The 18,567-nt window shown below is 55.2% G+C and overlaps 1 protein-coding gene across 1 annotated transcript in view; it reads right to left on the reverse strand.

The window, feature by feature from the left end:
- LOC122365481 (active breakpoint cluster region-related protein-like) overlaps positions 1 to 15,312 on the reverse strand; it is a 78,504-nt gene extending 63,192 nt beyond the window's left edge. The window contains exon 1 of the mRNA XM_043336722.1: positions 13,217 to 15,312. Within this exon, the coding sequence (XP_043192657.1) occupies positions 13,217 to 14,973 (1,757 nt within the window). The 5' untranslated portion in view covers positions 14,974 to 15,312. The remainder of the gene's footprint in view (positions 1 to 13,216) is intronic.
- Between the last annotated feature and the right edge of the window lie 3,255 nt (positions 15,313 to 18,567).

The following is an 18,567-nucleotide window of genomic DNA, read 5'->3' on the forward strand; positions in this document are numbered from 1 at the left end:
CCCACTCACGCCTTTCACATCCGGACACGATCCGGGTCATGTCCGCTTCATTGGGTCAACAGGACCTGTGCGATCAGCTGATCGGGCGACCCGCAATCAGCTGATGACATGCCCCGCGGCAGTGGCAGCGAGAGACGACAGCGCACGCGCGTGTGTGAGTTTGAATGAAGGAAGCGACTGCGTGCTGTCATATGACTTTCTGAAGCGACAGCTGGCACCAATGTGACGGGAAGTGTGGGAGGGGGGGGGGTGCGACCCCGTCACCACCAGACCCCCCCATCCCCCTCCGGCGGTGCGTCGGGGCACGCAGCTGCCAGCAACTGATTTATGAGGGAGGGGGAGGGGGACGCCGCACGTGCCAACGGGCTGAGTCAGACCACCATGCGGGGAGGGGAGGGGGAGAGAGGGGAGATGAGGGGAGGTGTCACAAATGGTAGCACCGGAACGCACAGTTCCTGCCGCAGGGCGGAGACACGACGCCACCAGATGGCGAGGTAAGCGAGACTGATTGATGACAAAGAAACAAAAAGTCCGACGCACCGATACTTCTTTGAATATATACAATCAGGAGCATATGTATTTGTAGCTATCAGCCTGAAAAAGATAACTGATAAGCCTTCCCTAACGGAACTACACAAGCTTCAATAAGGGAGGCACGGTATCGCATGTTCTTTAACGGATATGAATAAAATGACGTCACTAGCGAGTGAAGCAATACCCGGCTACTGGTGTTGAGGTCATCCTGTGATCCTTCCGTCGATAGGCAAGTTAGCCCGGAGGCCGGATTGTGTTGGATGAATCATAACTGCCTCGGTGCGTAAAATCTAACTAGCAGCTTGAATTGTAGTGTCCTGCCCAGCTGAAGCCAGCTAGATATAAAAACGTCAGAGTTAAGGGCTTGTGGCCAGCTTTCTATAGGATGTCGTTAAATAATATGTAATGCGGACCTAATTACTAGCGGAAGCTCAAATATCCTTCATTTCATTAAGTAAGTCAGGTAAGACGGTGACTTGACAAGTTTTCTTTCCTCAGTAACCAACTAATGGCTGAAGCCTCCTCGTTGTGGTTTGTTAGAGGTCATCACGCACATAAAATGCGTTTACAACCGGATCAATTCACGTCTTCGCCATAGTAAAAGTTGGCCCATTGACCTTGCCTCCAGTTCCGCGAGGCAATCTGTGCCGCACAGCTCCGTTTCGTTTCCGCGATGGCCCGCCTCAGCGCTGCGTGATGGCCGGCCATAACATCAAACACCCTCTGCCACTCACCGGGCGCACTTGAACCCGAGCAGGTGAGTCGTCAGCGGCGGCACCCGCCTCCGGGGCTGACCCGGGCGTGACCTCTGACCTCCACTCCTGCCCGGCGCCGCCGCTGCGCCGCGTTTGTCGCCACCTGCGCCGCAGGCGTCAGCAGCGCGCCACAGACGTCGCACCGGACGTATGCCATATCCGGCGACACCGGCGGGCCGGGGACAGAGAGAGACGCCAGAGCTGGGGTGACGGATATGACATCCGTCTCTGCCAGCGACACTAGGACAGGGGAAGGACGGAGACGCCAGAGCTGGGGACGGGGAGAGACACTAGAACTGGGAAGGGGGAGAAGCCAGATCTGAGGTGACCAACAGGGCAGCTGTATCTGCTGTCAACCCGTGACTGAGAGATCTCGCCCCTGCTCCAGCAGCTTTGGGATTCGGAAGGGGAGAATAGCAGACGACATCCAACAAGGCGTTTCCAAGTTGCCCTTCTCCCCAAAACCACTGGACAAAATCCTGGTTTGAGCGGCTGAGGATCGTCTACCAAACGGCGCTTGTTATAAGAGATCAGACGGTGAAGTTTACATACATGATAAGAACCCCAATCTGTCACCAGCCAGATGTGATATTTGGAGGCTACTATCACGGCTGAGGACAGACGAATGTCACCGACGGCAGCGGGACATTCATCAATCCACAGCATGAGTCCAGGACAGTCGTCAATCGACAACTCGTGGATTTGCGAAGCACACATCCCCCTGCAGCCTGCAGGGCACATGCGGGCGCTAGTGTAGGGGTGCACAGAACAGAAACACAGCCTGCTCTGTCCGCACTCCGCGCGCAACGACCTGCGAGCGCTGGCTTGAGGGCAAGGGCATCATTTAACTTTTAGCCGCTAGATGACACTAGTAGTACGCGCCGTAAGGTATGCTGTGCCGCAGTACATAATACCGTGCATGAAGCCGACAGCCCGCGAGAAAACAAAAAAATAACTTCTTAGTTTTATTATAACTAATTGTCTTAATAATTAGTTTGTTGCCTTAGTAACAAGGGAAGCGACTCTTCGTGTGCAAATAATTAAATCTATCTCAGAAGTCAGCTGAAAAAGTTCAAATAAAGCTCATCACTTGTTGGAAAAACTCGCATAACAAAGCACTTCAAGTCCGCCCACACAAAGGCAGGAAAGCTCTCTTGGGATTCATCCCGGCGTACCGCTTCTGTCTGCGTGCCTCCCTGTCAGTGATGTTGACGGGCGCAGCGCCGGAGCCGCGTGTCTTCCCAGTCCCCTGGGACGCATCCGTCGGCACTCCCCGTCCGACGAGAGAGCACCGGGGTTAGGTGATACCCTTCCATGCAGGTCTGAGGGAGTTAGGGGCTGAGGGATTCAGGGACTGAGGTGATGAGGGATCGAGCAGCAGGGTGTGAATTGACTGGAGGGTTGGAGATGGTTCCGATTCATCAGTATCCAGACTTCGGGCTGAGGATGACGGTTATTACGAGATAAGATGCTGAGATACTGAGTGGTCGTTTCACTAGAACTTCAAGAGAATCCGATACACTGTCAGGCACACTAGACGGTAGCGATGAAACTGTTAAACTGAGGGGCATGGGAGAATTGATAGATCGAGGTCAAGGACAGAATACACCGATCGACTGGTGAGCTGAGACTGAGAGCTTTTGAATAAGCGTCATTACAAGGTACTACGGGTCCTGTCATCCACACCAGCCCAATGCGGGTCATTATTTCCAGACCAACTGCGTCGCAGTGTTTATTCGGGCGTGGCTGGCTGGTACGTCTGTGTCTGCTGCGACCAACAGCGGAGCGATGCTGACAGTGACAGCCGGCAGTGTTGACAGCAGGAGACACATTGCAGGGACAGCGGGCGATACGCACTGTCCGCCAGAGTCATTGTCCGCTCTCTGCGTAAGGCTGGAAATAGGCGGCGTCAGGCACGGCAGAGGAGGGGAGACGGAAGAGGAGGGCGAGAGGGAGGAGGAAAAGCGAGGAGGCGAGAAGAGACGGACGCAACAGAGACGAAATAAAGCAAAGGAGGATAGATGTCATTGATGTCATAAACAGTATGTGACAAAAAATAAACCACTGATGATTATACACACGCCAGTGCAGTGGTAGTATGTTAGTATTCAATATCCACACTCATATCTTGAGACAGAGACTCCACACGTACTGAACTCAAGTCTCAAATAATTAGCATGATTGACCATTCGGCCCCTAAGCAGCCAGACGGTCATCATGACCAAACCTTATTATCCATGTATGATGAAATCATGTAAGACCCGATACAAATGCATGTTAATGCACCTATCACCGACCTGACAGACCGGCATACAAACTACGTTCCTGCTTTGAATCTTCAGCGGGGCGTGTCAGTCAATCACACCAGACTCCAGGCCAGTCGGCCGACAGACGAGCCGGCCCGTGCTCTGTCCGACACGGACATTTGACCTGATCACGTCAACAAGACCGTGCCGGGCTCCGAGGGCCGTCCGGCCGCTGCACGCTCCAGTACTCGGGCTATCGTGCCTCTCTGGAGCGGCAGTGAGCGCTTGGGATGTCGGAGGGAGAGGGACGAGCGCCGTGCAGGCTAGTAAGGGAGGAAAGGGAGAAGGGAGAAGCTACTTCAAAGGGAGGGGAGGGGCGGAAAACGCCACACTGACTACCTTTGGATGAGAAGTGAGTAGAAACACGTGGATTGGGAAAGGAAGTGGGATAGGATAGGGGCAACGAAAGAACGTCAAGTCGGCTAGCCGAGGGTGAAGGAGGGAAGAAAGCGACCAGAGGAAGGAGAAAAACAAATAAGAGACGCCGCGCCGTCTACCTGCTGGTGGGGCTGATGATGGCGTCCAGCCAGAGCGCCACCTCCTCATCCCCATGGTCGTCCACCGACGACTGGCTGGCCACGAACAGAGGACGCACCGTAACGTCCACCACGGAGCCAAGCGAGTGGCGCAGCGGCGCACTCACAGAGGCTGACGAGCCCTCGGACATGGCGGCGCGACGGAACACCATCAAACACAGTCCGCAGACTCGGAGATATCAGTACTGAGAACACACGCACACACGCAGCTCCACGAACGACGAAGGCGCGGAGGGCGCGACGTGCACTGGATTACTCGCCAACGCTGACGCCAGGACTGCCAGCCGACCGCGAGCAGTGGCGACACTCGAGGCGCTGTGGATTTCCTGTGCCAGCGGCGGACGCGGATACGGGGTATCGCTGATTCAGAGCGCTGGGATCCAGCCGACGGCACGGGTCGCCGGACGAAGCCGGGCCGGGCCGGGCGGGGCAGGGGCGGCGGCGGGGCAGGGGCGGCGTGGGGCAGGGAGGGAGGGCTGGCACTGACCGGAGCTCGTCGAGGAAGCCGTCGGGCGGTCGAGGCGGTGTGATGACGCCGGCGAGGTGCAGGCGCCGCGCGTCACCGGGCGTCATCGCACTGCGGGCGGCGCGGCGCCGGCGGCGGCACTGAGTCACTGGGCCTCCGCCGCGCTGGACTTTTGGACGGCCAGCGGCGGCCACAGACAATGCCGCGGGGAGGTCGGCAAGACAGGCTGCCAAGACTGCAGATCGAATCTCGAGCACGCGGTAAGCCGCTTAACGAGGCAACCTTATCACCGCGAGAGAAACAAGGAAATGGTGTACCGAGTCATGCGTCAGGCCATGAACCCGCCGCTGTCAGCACCGGCTCGGCCGTCAGCCGTCACCCTCGACACGCCACCCGACAGGTGCTTAAACACAGCGCTCGTCACCCACCACACACGCCATCAGTCATCCGTTTGGAACAACAAACCCGTACCGAGTCGGCAGGCCGGCACTGCGTCACTGACGCCGCCTCTGCGCCAGTTAGTGGCGACATTTCCTCGGTGCGTTGCTGCTCGCCTCGTCGGACCGGTCGGCGGCCAGCGAGGAAAACACGACGCCGAGCTGCCCGCTGCCGCGCACTGCAGTCGGGCACTTTTGCCCCGCCGCCGCGGCTTCACCTGCCACCGGTGACCCTGAGATTGCATACCGGCCGGCCCGCTGTCATGCGGCCGGCGTGCGTGGCAGCGAGCACCGGCATAGCGCCCCGTCGAGCTGTCAGCCCCCGCCCACATCAAAGCCTACCCCCTGAACCTCAGACTCGACACTCGGCAGCCTCGACAGCTCCACAGCTCGATAGTCTCGACACTCGACAATCGACAGCCTTGACAGCCCGTTCAGAGCCCGCCTCGGCGCCCACACCGACTGTCTTAGCGACCTCTGCAGTCCGACGAATGCCTCGGTGGCAGCTTTGCGGTCAACGCTGCAGCACTGGCGATGTTCCATTGTTTGTGTTTGAGGCTGGTTGCGGTCTGGGCCGGCCCAGCCCGCTGGCCCAGCGAACGGTCAGACGGTCAGAACGGTCAGACCGGCCGGTCGAGGAGACTGGTCGGGTGGGCACCTGTGTCAACAACTCAACACTCGGAGAGCTTCGCAGGAAGACAAGCTCAGAGGGCTGCAAAGCTTGTTCAGCACCAATCGCAACATGCGCAGTGAACGGATGCAAAAATACGAAGAGCTTACATTCACAACATCCCAGATGAAAGAAGAAGAATCTGTTGGGGCGAGCTGATGCAACAATGGCACCAGCCAGCCTCGCCTGTATTGGTGCAACGAAAACACAATGGATGCCGGGTGTTTATTTGCAGTCAGTCCATGTGACAAACATGTCTGAGACGACTGATAGCTCCCCGAGCGAGTCGCAGGGTGCTGCCGGAACGACTGCCGGGCGACGGAGAGGAGAGGAGAGGAGAGGAGAAGAGAGAAGAGGGGGAGGGGAGGGAAAGGGAGAGGAGAGGAGAGGAGATAGGAGGGGAGGGGAGGGGAGGGGAGGGGAGGGGAGGGGAGGGATAGGGGAGGGGAGAGGAGAGGAGAGGAGAGGAGAGGAGAGGAGAGGAGAGGAGAGGAGAGGAGAGGAGAGGAGAGGAGAGGAGAGGAGAGGAGAGGAGAGGAGAGGAGAGGAGAGGAGAGGAGAGGAGAGACGAGGCGAGATGACGTGAGACGAGACGAGACGAAACGAGAGGGAGAGAGGAGAGAGGAGCAGGCCCAATGAAACAACAGAGTACCTACAGCAAAAAAAAAGTTTACTGATACAGTTTGCAATTAGTGTGGTGCAGTGCTGGTTGTGCATGGCACCGAAATATCTGCTCTGAGTTGAAAAATGAATATTCAATCCTGAAGTCTAGGACTATAAAACAAAATGTGACAGCATTCAATGGAAGCATGATACCTATTCATCGCTCATATTTCCTATTACGTAATGCCTTCAACAGAAAAGCGGTGAGTAAATGTCCCTAGTTTTGATAGCGGCAACTCACTCGAAAGGCTCGTAAGTAACCCTGGGCTGTAGCGTAGATACTCGTATCTTATCTTTGATCACACCGATGCACTTCCAAATGCTTGAATACACGATTGTTGCCGTCGAAATAAAGTGGTGCGTAAGCCGTAATGCTCACCGTTGCGTTTTAAATCCGGCTGAATGACACAAGGTTTGTTCCTCCATTCACTTTCGACATTCACTGAATCACCCAGGGAAGAAGAAAGGGTTTATTAAGGGTGCAAAATACCACACATTTGAGCGAAAATCATCGCCAAAACTGGAGTCATGACGGCAGCAACTCCTGGAGGCTGGAACCGTACCATCGTAGGTACAGTACGTTCAACTTAAATCACCGATAAAACAACAGCGTTCTACTCCTTGACACCGAAGACCAAAACCGCCACACGGCAGGTGCCGAATCCCACCAGAAATACCGGTTTGTTCGCGCATCTGAGAAGTAGTATATTTGCAGGGCGACAGACGTACCCGTCTGGATGACAGGTCTAAGGGCGGAGATGTCAGATTGCGCGTCCTGCTGCAGCCAAAGCCGTCCGAGTTGCACGACCACTGAGTGCCCAGACAGCCCATTCGTCATACGGAGGCGAGTCAGTCTCATAAAGCTGGATCAACAAATACACGAGATATGAAGTTCCGCCGACCTGAAACCGCAGATCGCATACGAATCTTCCACTCTTTAGAATCTACACATCACCACATGCAAGTCCCGCGTGCGCGAAACGTCAACACATCCATTTCGGCCGCGTACTTTTGTCGATCGATCTACGTGAGACGGGCCCCAGGTCGGACAGGATGACGGGCACAGCGGCAGCGGTAGCGCCGGCGCTGCACAACCGAGCCGCGGCCGGGCCGTTACGTGCGAGGCCGGCGCGTGCTTCCTTTATGCACCAGTGCCGGGTCGGGCCGGGCGGCCGGCGTGAAAAGTAGGCTGGATCGCCCGGCGACCGCTCGGAGGAACGGGTGGTGGAGCAGATGGGATGCGGATGGGATAGAATGGGATGACATGCATAAACGGCTGAGAGTCATGTGGTGCTGACTACTGACCAACTGACCGGCGGTCGCTGTCGGCTGGCCACTGTCCATCGACCACTGATCGCTAACCACTGACCACTGACCACTGACCACTGACTACATACTGACGATCGGTCAATGACCACTGACCACTTAGCGCTAAACACTGACCACTCTCCAGTGTCCACTGACCACTGCCTACTGACCATTGGTCACCAACCATTGACCACTCGCAACATCATGGAAAATCGTCGTGACAGCGGTACTCCGCAAAACCACCACACTCCATAATTCGCAATCGATCGGTGCATACATCGGCGAGTTATCCTTCGAACCGAGCTGGTTAGCCCTACCGCAGAACCGCTGCGACCAGCCGCTGTGTGGCGGCGGATCCGCTGTATTCGCCACACGAGCGCCATCAGCATAGCGGGACTGGCGGTCAGCGCTGCCATATGCTGCCATATGCCGGCATATGTTGGGTGACGACGCGTGAATATGTAGATGTCCGACCGTGTTACATTCAGGAACGGGCGAGATAGCGGTCGGTCCGCTTCTGGCGCTGAGGTGAGGGCGGTGGTAGGTGGATGGTGGACGGTGGACGGTGGATGGTGGACGGTGGATGGTGGATGGTGGACGGTGGGCGGGTGGGCGGTGGACGGTGGGCGGTGGGCGGTGGGTGGTGGATGGTGAACGGTGGGCGGTGGGCGGTGGGCGGTGGGCGGTGGGCGGTGGGCGGTGGATGGTGAACGGTGGGCGGTGGGCGGTGGGCGGTGGGCGGTGGGCGGTGGGCGGTGGATGGTGGGTGATGGATGGGGGACGGTGGGCGGTGGGTGATGGATGGAGGACGGCGGCAAAAGAGTCTGTATATGGCAGAGAGGGTGGTTTACAATGCTGACGGGAAAACGGTAGTCCAATTTCACTTGACCTTCGGCGAAGAACTACAAAACGACAAAACGATCCACTAAGTAGCAAACAATGCCAGTCTAAATTTATGCCTCCGATCTTCTCTTCCACTCTCAGCTACATTCCCCTCTCCTCCCCTCATCCCTATCATCTCGTCCCTTCCGCGGCGTCACCCGTCTCGCAGATGTCTCGGCGACACACAGGAGGACAGCGCTGGGCGATATAGGTCACTGGATCGAGCCGGGCCGGGCCGGGCCGAGTCGTGCTGGCCGGACGGCCGTGCTGGTCGGACGCAGGTGAACCGTGCTGTGGACTGGTCAAACAGGCACTGTGCCAACGACCAACGCGCCGCGCGGCGCTGGCTGAGGCCCCACGTGAGATGACGGTGGCAGGGCTGAGGGGTAGGGCGAGGAGGAGGGGAATGACTAATGAGTGACGCTGCACTGTCGGATGACTTGAAGTGTAAGCTGGAATTTTGAAACACAAAAATCACATAGTTAAAATCTTGTGAAATATTAAGCAGAATAATAAGCACGCTGTATCGATTGTTAACTAAACCGACCCAGGATATCACGTGGTATTTCCTGAAGTCCGCTATAAAGTGACGCTTGACACCACATACACCACGGGTTAGCTCAGGGGCGGCGGATTCGGGGGGGCAGGGGGGGCAGCTGCCCCCCCTGGCAAACTCGTGGGGGGCAAAAGTATCTTTTTGCCCCCCCATAATTTGTGACATAAAAGTTAGACAAGAAACCATATACCTAATTATTCTGTTCGATCATCTGAAGATGTAACCAGATGCCCATGTACTTTATCATACGTTGCCTTTCTTAAATGACAAGCGTTCGCGTTCAATTGGAGTTTTCCTCTCTTCAACCTAGTTTTGGAGGCATTATAAGCGTCAACGTGACGCAGCGGCAACCCAGGCCTTCAGTGACCGCTTACAGGGGCGGCAGAGGAGGCATCGTCCCCTAATAAACTTTTGGAGGAGGGGCAAACGTATATTCTTGCCCCTCCATAATTTGTGCCCTAAACATGGGGAAATTTTTTCATAACCTGATATTGCAGCTATGCGCTCGTACAGTTTGTCCAACGGTGCCTTTTGAATATGTGTAAATGCTAACCATTTCCGCTTTATAACATTTTTTTGTCTTTTCAGATTCGATTTAGAGATATTTTAAGTGTGCAAGAGACCCAACTCATACCTTCAGTTGGTCGTTTGCCGCGATTTTGTACCTACATAAATGCCAAATCGCAAGCGAGCGGAGACGGAAGGGCTAGCCATTCGCTTGCGGGTAGTTAGGACTGATGAGCGTTCATAATAAGCCACACCCCTGATTTTTTTTCGAGCGCAACAGTTTCCAATGCATAAAATGGTAAACGCCGAGGTCGTACACATTGACCACATTGACCAATGCACGGGTATGACACCCAAAGGCCAGTCATCAGAGATCTGCTTTGGGCATTCGGAGGCTTGTGTGGGGCCAGTGTAAAAACTGGATGTTCACAGTTCAGTATCCGATTTATTTCAGTTTTCACTATTAAATAAGTAAAAATTAAAGTTGGAAACTTTGGAGGGTTAGGGCACTGATCATTAGTGGGTCTCCCTCTCATTCGGAAACACGAATGGATCTCGTGATCGCTTTTCCTGAAGCATGCTTCAGTTTGATCTACAGATTGCAATCTGTAGATCAAACGCTCACCGTTCCGCGATCATGCGACAAACAGACGCCCTCTATAGGTTTCAATCTTCCCTGGGTCACACCAAAGTCCTGGTTGTAAAGTCAATGGATGAGGTCATTCGGCATTGTAGGCCCACATTAGGCCCAGTGATTCTTGAGTGCCAGAACCGGCAGATGTCGTGGCAAAATTTGGTGTGATAATTTGGACCTTACCGCAGTCAGCGCACCTATAAAGCCCTACTAAAGAAATGCCCCACCCAGAGCTTCTGGATCCTCGTTCCAGTCCACCGTTCCTTCACCCTAGCCTCAGCCCGCCGTTCCCAGCTTGACGGGCGTTTGGGCCTTAGTTAAGCCTTGCTGTAGGCTTACTGTATAAACCCATCGAGACAGCCCGTCTCGGTGAGCTTAGTTGGCGAACTACTGCCTTGGGGTGGGTTTCTGGCGGATCGCTGTCCAAATAGGTTTAGATGCGACTGACTGTCTCTGAATGTTTGGTAAGCGGTCTCCTCCCGCTGTGAGCTGGTTTCAGTTGATATCTGTCTCAGAAATACTTTTTAAGGGAACGTTAAACGGAAATCGAACGTAAAAGGAGCAGAGGAAATGAGGAACGAACAATGAGGTAAGGAGTTACCTCATTGAAGAATAGCGCTCGCCTACTTCAAAAGGTTTGGCACCGTTCTTCAACATCTGATATGCGATCGGGTTATGGCATATTTTTTCCCATTGGAGCTTTTTTCTAATACAGCAATACGAAAATCGTTACATAGTCCACTGGCGGATCCAGGGAGCGGGCATTTAAAGCAAATACCCCCCCCCCCCCCTGCATCGCCCGAAATAGACAAAACGTAGGTACCTTATGTTTCCTAATAATAAAACTTTCATCAGTAATTTTTTGCTTTATACTGTTCAGCAGCAGGTCCGTAAGGAATCGAAATCCGAGGAGTTTTTGGATTTGGGACATTTTTTTTGGGGGGGGGGTATGTCCCCTACAGTGTCGAAAACGCCTTTCTGGATCCGCCTATGACATCATCTCGACTGGGATCTTGCCCCCCCACGCCAAAATCGAATCCGCCGCCACTGGTAGCTACCTGCTGGGCAGTGACTGATAGAGATCAGAGTGCAGATATAACGTGTTCGTAGAACAGTGACGTTTGTCTGCGCTTCGCGCGGACGGCTGTTCACGGAATGGGTCGAGAAGCGTTGCAGAAAGACAAACGAGCTGACAGACGAGTGGTAATGAGCGATTGATCGTAGGTGGGTCACAGTTAGTGATGATGTGCCATCACCAATGCTATTATGCTTATGAGAGCTTGGTAAATATCACGGTGAGAACAGGCATCATATCATTTTCGCAGAAACCAGCATCGACAAGAGACTATACCGCACAGCATACAGACTACTCACTACCGTGAGGCATCGTAAAATCACGGATCACGAATACCAATCTCACGGATTCAACTGCCGCTGACAGGCCGGAATTCCGACCAGCCACGCCCACTCTCCAGGTGGCCGAGAGGGGCGGCCGGGGCGGTCGGGGCGACCTCGCTACGACCTCGACCGCCCACACCCTGCTGGGAGCCCGCGTCAGCCCGCGGCCGTTCTAGTGTCCGGGACAAAGCGGCCTTCTTGGGCCAGCCCAGCCCAGCGCGAGCGGCCTCGGTTCTGGGTGCTAGGCGTTCGGTCGACCGTGCGACCCCACTTCCTCGCTGCGTGAGACTGCGGGGAGACTCGCATGTAGGAGCGGAGTTCGTAGAATGAAAGAGGGAGTGGATAAGGAGTAGGGTGCCTGAGGTCTGCCGACGGCGAGGGAGACTTATCGCAACATAGGATTCCAGTCGGAATAAAAGGGACTGGAAGCTGTGCTATCAGCTAGCTAGTAACGTAGACGATCGTGTGAAGCGTTTGAACCCGACTGGCTAGCCCAATGACGACTCAGTTGATATCACGACTAACACAGCTGATGACACGACTGACGCAGCTGAGCGTCCCGTTTCCAGCAGAAACACGGATCCAGGACAGCCCACTCGACGACCGGAGAAGGATGTGGGACACAGACCGGTCAGTCAGTTTCCTGGGTGACTAGGCAGTGGCTGGGCAGCGCCGCCCAGCTCTCAGACACACTCACAGCTCCGAAATCCCGACCGTGACGCAGCCGCGGCGACACACGGGGAATTTTACCGCAGCGCTGCAACGCTGCTGCAAACCGAGTCGACCGCGCTGTGGTTTATTTCTACATCACCAGCGCCCGAACGCAATCATTTTTGTCACCGTCGAGTGATCTGCAAACCGATATGCCTCGATTCCACAACAAAAATTGGGAGAAAGTCATCTGGTCGGCCATTCTGGTCAGTTTTGGCACGGTCACGGCAATGCGTGACGTCAATATCTCACCGACCGCTTCTCACGCCGTGCCGCCGATACAGAACTGAACACCGCCCCGATCTCAGAGTCGTGACTGGGACACTTTGGGCGTAATTAACCGGCTCTAAAACTGTTCTCCTGTCGCGATCGGCGTCGATCTGGGGACGTTATAAAAACGGGGCGCGACTTGGGATGAGCTACGCCCCATCGGAGTGGACAAAAAGTCGCCGACCATTGACCTCTGATCGGGGAGGCGGCCGCGGCTAGGCGCTCTGTGCCGAGACGGGCGGTGGCATGCCTAGCGTGCCACGCACCACCCACCAACCACGGTCCCGCCTCCATCTTGGTCCGGCCCGGTTCGGTCCCGTTGTGCTGTGGTCCGACCGATTGTAATGCACGGGCCGCGGTCACGCAGCCGGCGCTGCGCCCGGCTCCGCTATACTGTACTGGGGCCGGCCGCGGCGGCGGAGGCTGCAGCGCAAAGCTCCAGGGGCCACAACCCGGCCGGTGACTGACCACTGAGTTAGGAATGCAGGGAGGAAGGAACAACTGCAACTGCGCATGTGGTTGTGGGGTGCACTGCGCGCCGTCAGTGTGTGTATTGTGAGATGTCATTCAGCTCGGTACTCACTTGATGAAGAAGTCGATGTTGACATAGTTGGGCGGCCGGCCGGCCGGCTGGAAGCGCGCTGACTTGCCCTCGCCCCTGCCGCTCTCGACGCTGCCCACCGACGCAAGAGAAGCCGCCGACGCCACCGACGTTTGCGACACCTGCGAGCGCAGAGACATCTCCGAACGCATCGTGTCGTTGGCAGCCGACTTCAGCTCCAGTTCGCCAGAGCTGGCAGACTTGAACGTGTCTCCGTTATACTCGGAGGCCGAGCTGAGGTCAGGTTCGGCATCAGCATCGGCGTCAGCATCTCCGTCAGGATCGGGAGCTACCGTGTCATACAGCGGCTCCTCAATACCCTCCATGTAGTCCCGGTGCGGGGTGCTGGCGGCCGGCAGCGATCCCGACGAACTCTGAGAAGCAGACCTGCTGATCTTCGTCTCGAAGAACTTGGGACTGGCGTTTCGCGGACTGGACGTGCCGGAGTCTTTGAGACTCTCCTTGGACGCATACTTGCCCAGGTTCTCCCTGGAGGGGAAGTTGGTGAGGCTCTCACGAGACGAGAACTTGCCCAGATTGTCCTTGGTCGACACAAAACGGTCCAAACTCTCTCGCGAGTGTGATTTCTGCACGCCGATACTATCGCGCGAGAACGACTTTTGCACAGGCACCACGGGCGGCTCGATGCGCCGGGGCACCCGCTGCCGTCGGTCGCTCGAGCGGGTTGGCCGGTCCTTGCTGCCGTACCCGTCATCGGGCACGGCGTCAATGTCTGTGCCGTCATCCTCTCGCGCCGCCGCCCCCGCCGACGCCGAGGGCGGAGAGTCGACACCATCAGCTGCCGCAGGCGCTGGCGGTTCGGCAGAAGTCTCCGGGTCCTCCCGCAGCTTCTGAAGCAAGCTCGGCCTCTCCGTGGTCGGTGATGGCGTCTCGGGTCCTTCCACAGCCTCCAGCGCCTCAGCCAGAGATGCCGTGCGCCAGTACTTGGGCACGCCAGGCGCCGTGTGAGTTTTCCTCTCTGGCTTCTCAACAATCAGCTCGGGTCGCGCCGGCCCAGAGCCGAAGCTCTGTGACTTAGCGACCCGAGGGACTGACGGAGGCTCCGGCTGGAACGACCGCGGACGGGGACGGAAAGTCTTCGGCGGAGGCTTGGGCGGCACCTTCTTACGGATGAGGGACGAGTCGTCACCGGCGTCTGCCTCCGGGGGAGACGGGTCTGAAGCTGTAACCTCCGGTGCTGCAGCTTCAGGCGTCTGAGCTTCAGGTGACTTTGACTCGGGTTTGTCATTAGTAGTCAGCTCCCTGTCCTCGGCTGTGTCCGGCTCCGGTTGTGGGGACTCCGCGGCGGCGGGCGCGGAAGGAGCCACGTCACCACGCTGCTCTGTAACGGCCGCCGTCACGGAAATCACCGTCACGAAGCCGGGTTTGTTGGCCTCCGCCGGCGGCTTACCGTCGGTCGACTCAGTAGGGGAGACCGGCTCAGAGTCCCTCGAGTCACTATCCGACGCCGACTCCGAGTCCAGAATCATCTGCGACTCGGCCGTCACAGAGCTGTCGGCAAAGTCAGCCGTCTCATCGCGGCTGGCCTTCCTCTTCTTGGCGTCGGCCAGCAGTCTCTCCAGCGACTGGACGTAGGCGTTCTCCTTGTTCAGCTGCGCCTTCAGCTGCTCGGCACGCTCCCGATGTTTGGCGATGTTCGCCTCCAAATCCTCCTCCCATGCCTCCGGGAGCTCCGCGGCCGGGCCCGGCACCGAACTCAACTCACTCGAGTCGCCCATGATATCGGAGAGACCAGCGATTAGGTCATGTCACGCACGATGGCTAAACGGAGACGAGACCCAGTTCTGGCTGACGGGACAGGTCAAAGTCACACTTCTGTCGGCGCGCAGCCGGTGCGGCAGCGTATCTCCACACCGTGCTCCGTGGCACACCTGTGTCACCTTGGCGTGTGTCTGTCGTCCACCGCTTCACCAAAACACCCCGATCACAATTTCCGTCACACAGCACCGCTCTCACAGGACACGCGCCCACCGTCTACCCCGACGGTCCAATCAACACTGACGGGCGCGTCGCGTCCTCCCCTCACCACGCGCCGCAAGCACCCACCGACGACCCCACCGGCTGCGAAACTAACCGTACTCGGCCCGCGGCCCCGCCGCCGCCGCCGCCGCCGCCGCCGCACCGGCCGACTCACCGCAGCTGTGCCCGGAGGCGGCGTGGGAACGAGTCATACATGTGCTGCCACCTAGAGAGTGTTTTGGCAACTATAGCCACACGAGCTGAGTCGCGAGGTGCCTGATGGCGCTAGTTACGGAGCCAGTGATCCCAGCGTTGGACAGGTTTGAGTTGACAAGGCTCAGTGCCATGTTATGTCTGCTATAGATGACGCCACCAGCGTATATTTGTCCCATGAAAGCAATATTATCCTCCCAGCACATGCTTGACGCGCTCTTCGTATAACGTAACCTAAGCAGCCATTATCAGGCACATCTCATCAGGATTCGGAAAAGTAGCGACGCGTGCGGATTCTCGCCCATGGTCAGCACGCTTCTGACAAAAAACGCTCGTAAATCACTCAGTGTGATGGAGGAACACGACCGACCAGAAGCCAAAGCGCCAAATAGCCGACAACGGGTTTGAACGAAACCGCTAAGCTGTCTGATGCAACTCAATATCCGTCATGCGGACAAAAATCGTTAATCTGGTGCCCGGCGGTGAGGTGCGGAGGTGGTGGGAGAGGGCCATCAATCAGTAAGAAGCCGGATCTGCACGGTGGTCGAGCCTGAGCCACACGTACCGGCCGTGGAGACCGTCTGCCGGGCGGCCGGCCGCTGCAGGGAGCGGGGTCTGAGGACTGAGGACTGAGGTTGGACTGCATGGGGTGGGCTCACGCCGCCCGCTGGGGTCTGAGACGATGACTCCTCCGTGGTCTAAATGGTGGTTGCAGGTGACAGTTGTGGATAGGATGATTCAGATCAGCAAAGGGGATGCGGACGGGGCCGGGTATCGCGGAATAATGACACAGCTGAGTGTGGGATGAATGAAATGTGAAATTGAGGAACTGTTTGGGGCATGCAGCGGTGAATGACAGGCGTGGACCCGCAGGCGATAGATAGGTACACTCAAAAGCGCTGGGGGACTCCGGCCCAGGGTGAGCCGTGCTGCTTGGGGTCACCTTGATCTCACCTGCATATCTACCAGTTTTTTTTTCAGATCCGTTCACCCGAGGTTTTTGATGAATGTTTAATGTTGTTTACAATCAAGACACATTCGGATTGCTATGGTATACTGGTATAGGTGTAAGAGCATTAGGTATCGGCCCACGTCGATTCACTAAAGTAAACGAGTAGATCCATTTTTATCTGTCCCAATCCAGCTCAGCCAAGAATGCCGTAAGGCTGGGAAATTACCCAAGGAAGGTCCGGCTGGGGTGGCTGGACACGGGCGCCGTCCCACTGATCGGGTCGGTCCCAAGTTGTGTGACAATGCTTATTAGTTTCAATGCAAATTGATCATTACTTGTAACGAAAAATCCATGATGTTGTATACGTTTTTGGCAAATCAACCACTTGATGCTTCTAGTTGTGTCGAATAAACGTATTAGGTACTCCGTGCGTGCAGGGTAGCGGGCAGATTCTTGACCGTCAGCGGTCAGACCAACGTCACCCTGCATAGCTGGAGCGCCTTTCGGACCCGTCATTCCGCCCGGCGATTCTCACGGTCATTGTTGTTGTGCTCCTCGGTCGATGCTGTGACCTGATTTGCTGGGTACTCGGGGCTCCAGTTGAACTGAATGACGTAGAACAATGACGGTTTACGGTCCAAAACCAGACAATCGCTGTGCAGAGAATCAATCACTTCGGTGGGGCATTCCGCGTTGTTACATATTTGGGTGAAGGACGTCTGTTTTTGCTCCGGATGTTTTCGACGCTGACGTTCTTTAGTAGTCCATTCAGGCGGCGGTCACACGACGCTACTGGTGTGCTCGTATTGACAATACGGGTCAGAGCTAGCTGTCAACCTTGCGAGTGTACTGTCACTACTGAACCAGATTATCACGTTTCACGATAAGTTATTTACCGTTTATGATATTTGGGATGCTGCTCACTGCTGAGTCAGTTTTGTTTTTAGCAATACCGGTCATAAGTCTATAGCCTAGAGTTATTTTTTCAGCTATTGCAATTTGCAAGGGATAGTGTCTTTAAATTGTAGTTAGGTAGGTGCCAAGGATATGTTTTTCTTTACACATATGTTACTGAATGCACGCTAAAAAAGGAACTGAGATAATAGATCCAATCAGGTCGCAAAATTTCACTCGGAAGTCGGAACGGATCAATAGAAATAATAGTTAGGGCTAGTGGCACATAGAGAAATGTAGAAGTGTCGAATGTGTCATGGGGTATCTTTTTTACATTGTACTGACATTTTATAGCCACAAAAAATATCTCAATTTGCATCCACAGCGGGATTCTTAGACCTCCGTCTAATACCCACATTGGACAAAGGCTCCCATACCTATGAGTAAGCATCTAATGCCATGTCTCTACCTTCACGCCGTTTGAGAGAACGTGACAGATGCACTTTCCTTCGAGCATTGACACCTGAGCCCGTTATGCGAGCACTGACGTCATTACACACCCGTTGCCGCACAGCCTATACGCACATGATTGCGCTGCATGTGCAACTATGCAATGTAACTAGTAACCTTGCCACTCACACGCACAGTGCACTGCTGCAAGTTTCGCGGTAAGTTCCGCATGTTTGCAGTTATATCTTTCGTCACACATCTGTATCGAAGCGATCTGTACAATCTGAAACAATTATGTTTCGCCATCGAAGAAAAGAAGGCAGGCATGTGAAGATGTGTGCGTTGCATGACGTACCAATGTCACTGACTCCATTATAGTCGTGTTTGAACATTGATAACACATGCAGCAGACAAATGGCTCTGGCATAATAAGTTCTGAAATCAATACTTTGGCTCTACTTGTGTTGATGGACCTACTTATTTATAAATCTAAATATGTGGAATCATGTAAAACAATTCTTTTTTACAGGCTATCAGAGTCATTATGTTCATTTTGCCTAGCAGAACATACGATTGGCAGACTATGCCAATGCACAATTCATAATCTGTGACGGCTTGGGAAATACGTTTCGTCTGTTATCTATGCTCGGTCAAATCATCCTTTTGTTAATTAACTGGCATAAGATAGGTATTTTAACAAGTCTATCAATATCATTGGACCATCACATTGCATGAATAAACCATGCCGTTTTAAGCCCATGTCATTAATTTTCATGATGCACTGGGTGACGGAGCAAATGTCAAACGTCCAAAGACCGGTGGCAGGAATGTGAAGCCGCATGTA

Source organism: Amphibalanus amphitrite, unplaced genomic scaffold (assembly GCF_019059575.1).
Source record: "Amphibalanus amphitrite isolate SeventyFive unplaced genomic scaffold, NRLGWU_Aamphi_draft 000743F_arrow, whole genome shotgun sequence".
Taxonomy (NCBI): domain Eukaryota; kingdom Metazoa; phylum Arthropoda; class Thecostraca; order Balanomorpha; family Balanidae; genus Amphibalanus; species Amphibalanus amphitrite.